The sequence below is a fragment of the Chanos chanos genome, chromosome 12 (genome assembly GCF_902362185.1).
Source record: "Chanos chanos chromosome 12, fChaCha1.1, whole genome shotgun sequence".
NCBI lineage: Eukaryota > Metazoa > Chordata > Actinopteri > Gonorynchiformes > Chanidae > Chanos > Chanos chanos.
Window position 1 is genome coordinate 15,236,597 of NC_044506.1, and position 5,941 is coordinate 15,242,537.

The 5,941-nt window shown below is 39.7% G+C and overlaps 1 protein-coding gene across 1 annotated transcript; it reads left to right on the plus strand.

The window, feature by feature from the left end:
* Positions 1-2,409: 2,409 nt before the first annotated feature.
* On the plus strand, positions 2,410-5,122 carry irx1b (iroquois homeobox 1b). The gene is made up of 4 exons (XM_030789325.1): positions 2,410-2,655; positions 3,498-4,485; positions 4,739-4,811; positions 5,077-5,122. The coding sequence occupies exons 1-4, from the start codon at positions 2,410-2,412 to the stop codon at positions 5,120-5,122; spliced, it is 1,353 nt and encodes a 450-aa protein (XP_030645185.1).
* The last annotated feature ends 819 nt before the right edge of the window (positions 5,123-5,941 follow it).

Genomic DNA, 5,941 nt, shown 5'->3' on the forward strand with positions numbered 1-5,941 from the left:
CTCTTGCCACAGTCTGGCTCCTGGTGAATTACTTGAGGCATTCCTATGAACCATCTGAAAAATAGTTTCATGATGTACAACACATAAACAGTGTACTTTAGGACTTTCAGCATAGGCAGGTGCAGCCACAATTAAAACGTGCAGTAGGCCTATCTGGGTTTTTATTAAACTGGCAATTTCTCTGATGAAGAAACACAGTGACCAGTTTTGTATTATTATTATTATTGTTATTATTATTATTTGTCTCCTTTTTCTTTTTCGTTTTGACTGTGCCAAACTGATATAGTAACTACTGAGGCATAACATTTAAATTACAGAGAAGTGTCCAAGATGCTTTGCTCCGTGGAGTCCGCGAGGACAGAACTGCGGAAAATGTTTGGTAGTCTTTGCATATCAGTTCTAAAAAGCACATACCCACAAACGCTCCCTTGAATACACAAACGTGCTCGTTATGGCTGTTAAGTTGAATGGTGTGGTTCAAAGCCGGTTCTCCCTTTTTCTACAGAGATAACGCTTAGGAATTTATCAACTGTCTCTCTCGTCTACAGGGAATCTAAGTACGATCCACAAAAAGACGTGTGAATGAGAATTAAATGATTTTCTCTGCAGGAAAGTATACCAGTCGTTTTCTGCTACTGTCTAAATGTAGTGGCACTAATGCGGAATGATAAATTCATTGAACGTGGAAACTAGGCTCCATATTGACCGATACGGCGAAAGCTGGGAATTTTTTTAAAGTCTGTGCAGTTCCTCAAAGTTGGAATTTAAACCATATGGAGTATCTGGAATTTTTAATGTTTGAGGATACAATCACTTTCAGAAGTCCTGCTGTCTCTGCCTGCCTGCGTACCAGAACACACGCGTGCGCCACATTCTCGCCAAAAGCAGATTTAAAACGGCTGCACTCATACTCAATTTGGTCAGAGGGTAAAAAAAGCAATGCATGTTTAAAAATTGCCGTTGCCAAAAAGAGGGTTAACAGCAGTAATTAAATCATTAAATCTCTCTACGCTTCACAGGACACGAAGAGAATTAACTAAGCAACCCGCCAAACTCATTTGCCTCTCAAGCATGAAATTATGACTTTTTGGATAAATAATTACAAAGCTAACATCTGATAGCATGGAGTACCCGTGGGGAGGATTAGTACAGACAGGGGTGTTAGCCCTCATTACCAGCGGAGGATGAGAGGAGGGGAGAGAAAATATACTGGGATGGAGAGATAGGCTGTGATTTTAATTGCAAGCTTCTCTGGTTGGCTCCTTATCACAACCTCTCAGAGGGATCAAATGGCTCCACTGAATGGAGCATTTCATTAACCTGTCACCTTATCACGGGGCAACCTGTGTGATGCTAATGTGCAAATTACCATAAACGGATCGTTTGTTTCCCTGTTGGATGTCACTGAAACCCTCACTGGCTTACTGTGTATTTGTAGCCTGTGTGCGCACGGGATTGGAAAAGGGGGAGACGATAACAGCTCTCCTAGCTCAATTGAATCACTATTGAGGTTCATGATTATTATTTTCTTTACGAAGGCGTGTGTCATATGTGGAAAGGGTTCCTTTCCCTTCCTTTAGGTATTCGTAACTTAATAAAGGCAGCATTACAGCTGCCTGATTTGTTGTTCTTTTTAAAAACTGTATTATTTGTAATTAACATACTGTAAATTACAACTCACAATGACGTTTTCTTCGACAAAATCAAGTTTCATGAATAACTAAAACACACAATGATAAATGAATACCAAATTATGCGTCTGCCACATGCAAATTCGTGAGAGATGTGGTAAACAAGCATAACAAAATTTCAACTATAAATGACCTGCACATAATTGTTATGATGTGGTGGTAATCTCTGGCTGTGTACAGATATGATGGTCAAATTACAGACCATTTGGATAACAATCTGGTCCGCTGCCAAACAGCGAGAAAAAGAGCCACGTAAACTCAAGAGAGCTGGTTTCGATGTTGATTGACACTTGAAGTTGCATTCAAATAATAACTGCCAATTTGTAATTGTTTCTGTTGATATTTCATGTTTCAATATGAAAAGTAAACGTCTCATTCTTGAAATCACGCATAGCGCTCTCTCTCTCTCTCTCTCTCTCTCTCACACACACACAAACACACACACACACACACACGCACACATACAGCCTAACCAATGTACAAGTCGTATGCTCCTAGTATAGGAGGGGCCACGCGCTTAAGTAGCATGCCAATCAAACCGTCAACTTCAAATTGTGAGGGGTCCAGAGGGTAGACGTATCATCGGGTAACAAACTGCCGAATACAACTCGTGCTTGGGACTCGGGCTGACAGACATTCGTCGTGATTTTGTCACTCCTGACATAACAGGATTCCCCTTTTTCATTCCGACACTGTAAGAGCTTCTACGCAGGTGGACATGTCTTTCCCTCAGCTGGGTTACCCCCAGTTCCTCAACGCATCCCAAGAGGTCTACGGAGCCGAGCGGACGGGTGTCATACCCACGTCTCCCCGGGAAGGGAACTCTGAAGGCAGCGCGAACCCGACAGCAACAGCGGCAACAGTCACGCCAATGTTGGGCATGTACGCGAATCCTTGGTCGGCTCAAAACTACAGCGCATTTTTACCATACAACAGTGCAGAATTGGCCCTGTTATCCCAAATGGTAAGAATGATTTCAGATTTAATTTACTGACCACTGCTGTATAAGTGATCATCTAGCAAAACTTTGGAATTTTTTCAGCAGTTCAAGAAAATATGAGGGACGATTAAAATATGGCGCATTTAATTTTGTACTAACCGGAAATAAACAGCAAATCTAGGTTAGATTTCAAGAGTTTATTCATGTTTTTCAGTTTTAACTTGTATTGATCGGGTGCTTAATAGTCTATTTAATTCAGACACCGCGATTTTTAACTGCGATAACACAAAACCTATTGAACTAAGAATTGCAGACTACAGAAAAAGAGTGCACAGTTACAATATTTTGTTACACACGATGGAAAGATCATCAAAATGTGCATTTTTTAAAATTATATTCATCTCAAAATAAAGGTAAATTCTTGGTATCTGGCGTTGGTAGAAATTAAATGTCGTTAAAAAAGTAAATCATTTCACCAGATTACAACCGGATAACATCGCTGCTTAATAGCCTAACCTTCGCAAATTGTGGATGATGAATCCGCTTCCTACATAAGCACTGCATAACACACTGTAAAATAGAGTTTGAAGTGACATTAGAATTTCAGCGTACTATCGAATGACCTAACATAGGCTTGAGGGCACGAAGAGTGTATGGTTAGTTGGTAATGTCACTTCCTTGTTTACTCTGTTATAACTACTTTTAGATACTTAATTGTTGCTTCGACGTTCAAGCTAGTTACCATACTTTTTTATGTTTATTACAGACAAGACGCTGTCTACAATAAGTTTTAACTTTTGTTCGTCAAATGTGTGAATGGATTAAAACGACCTTTTTTGTTAATCAATCGTTTTCACATTTCCAAGGGTTCGCAATATGAACTGAAGGACAACCCTGGCGCGCATCCCTCTGGCTTTGCTCTTCACACTGCACCCGGTTTCTACCCTTATGGCCAGTATCAGTACGGTGACCCGTCACGGGCCAAGAGTGCTACACGAGAGACCACAAGCACGCTGAAAGCGTGGTTGCAGGAACACAAGAAGAACCCGTATCCTACAAAGGGTGAAAAGATAATGCTGGCTATCATTACCAAGATGACCCTAACTCAAGTGTCTACCTGGTTTGCTAACGCGCGTCGGAGACTCAAGAAGGAAAACAAGGTGACGTGGGGACGCAGCGCAGAGGATAGAGACGGACGGATTTTTGATAGTGATAACGAGGAGGATAAGAACGAGGACGACGAGGAAATAGACTTAGAGAGCATTGATATCGATAAGATCGACGACAGCCGTGTTGATCCAAGTAATGAGGTGGATAAGAGTAAAGTGGATGATACAACAGAGGAGGAAAATATGGAAACACAACGGACATTAAATCTGCCCGCGCTCAAAAACACGGAGAACTCGAGCTCTACAAATAAAGACTCTGATCCTGTCAAAAGTGCTGATGAACTTTCTCCCAACGGACCTGGGTGTCAACGCCCTGTTAGCAATAAGCCGAAGATTTGGTCTTTAGCAGAGACTGCAACAAGTCCAGACAACTTTCAGAAAATAAGCGTCCCTTCGGCTCCTGTAGGCCTACGAACGCCTTCTTCACCCCACCCAGCCTTTCTCGCGACAAATGGAATCTACACCTGCCAGGTTGGAAAACTACACAACTGGGCCAGCGCCGCATTCCTCAGTGCTAATTCCCTGATGAGTGTGCGATCACTACTGGGAGTAAATTCAAACGGCCACTACTTAAACCATAACTCACTGCCTCACTCCGAGAAGAAGTCACCATCTCTCTGCGTGTCTTCAGCCGTGGAAGCTGAAAGTGAGAATTCGTCTGACAGCTATGGCCAACAACAGAACGGTACATGAGCTACAGTTACCGCAAGTTTATAAATACGCAGTAAAGAAAAAATCTTTTACCCTCGTACTATTTTTAACTGTTGGAGAATTGGAGTTTGATATTTCTGTTTGAGCACAGTTTCTCTGTGGGAAATAATGCGGATATAGACGGACAGATAGATAGATAGATAGATAGATAGATAGATAGATAGATAGATAGATAGATAGATTATATAAATACAACGTATGTTATACATATATGTCTATTTCGTCAGATCAGGAAAACATGCAGAGGATTGAATCGCCATCATTTGCTTTAAGGACGCCATTTCCACTCGCCAATGACAGGTAAACATCCTTACCATTATATAGTTTAGACTTGTTTTATAGAATTTGTAAATGTTTAATTTGTACATAGCCACCAGTTGCTAAAACTGATCATTTCGACGACATTATGGGCCATAACAAGATATTCAAATAGCATGTTTCAACTGTTGCGGAGAGCCATATGAAAAAAAAAAGATTTCATCCTGATGATATGAAATCTTTGTTAAGCCTCACAGAGATAATGGATTGTCATTTAACGACTCTTTTTTCCTCTCCATCTATTTAGATCTCACCATGAGAGTGCACAGCGAATTCTGAAGACCATCTCTTAGACATGGGGACGCTATGGAGAAATGCCTAAATTATTTAATGATTTGAAATGCTGTATGCCGTATAACAGAACAATATTTACAAAGTTTAATACGGAATGGTTAAAAAAAAACATTTTCCTATGTTTTATAACGCTCCCGTCATAAATTTCATTTAAGCATTTACAATTGGCATGTTTGTGTTAACGTGTAACCTGTTTCCCTTTATCTTTACAGAGTTATGAAAAAATATTTGTTAAAGGGCAGAATTCGTGCAAATGATATATTTTTATGAAATAAATATAATAAGATACATTTTTGACTACGTCTCATTTTCTGCAGAAAGTGCCTACACTGTTGCAGTCATAAAATCTTTCATTAATAGGAATCCAATTTTTTTTTTTACGAGTGTTGTAGCATAACTCAACAGCAAAATACTACAGTAAAACTCTGCTGTTATTATTGAAATACAAAGGAGACTCTTTGGAAAATTGAGGAATTATGTATAAAATACTGTAGACAAAGACAGCTGTACATTTAAGTAAATATAAAACCGCAAAGAGCTCAGACACGAAGCTGTTATTGAAATAAGTGTTCATTCTGTTCAGAAGATTCCATGCTGTGATTAAAATATGACTACATGATGCAAAGTAGGCTACTTGAAAAATAGGGTAAAATTTGATTAATACTTATATATTTTAATCAACCAATAAGGTAAAAAAAAAAGACACAACTTAAAACAACATAAATGCTAACTGAAACACTTTTGCCAAAAATCTGGCGAGAATTATTTTCCTACAGCCAGAGGCCGACAGAGGCAGAAAAAGACGAGCCACAGCGACC

Coding starts and splice junctions, on each gene's coding strand:
- irx1b (XM_030789325.1), top strand. CDS start 2,410: ATGTCTTTCCCTCAGCTGGGTTACCCCCAGTTCCTCAACGCATCCCAA. Junction 4,486..4,738: donor CTATGGCCAACAACAGAACG/GTACATGAGCTA, acceptor CTATTTCGTCAG/ATCAGGAAAACATGCAGAGG. Junction 4,812..5,076: donor TTTCCACTCGCCAATGACAG/GTAAACATCCTT, acceptor CCATCTATTTAG/ATCTCACCATGAGAGTGCAC.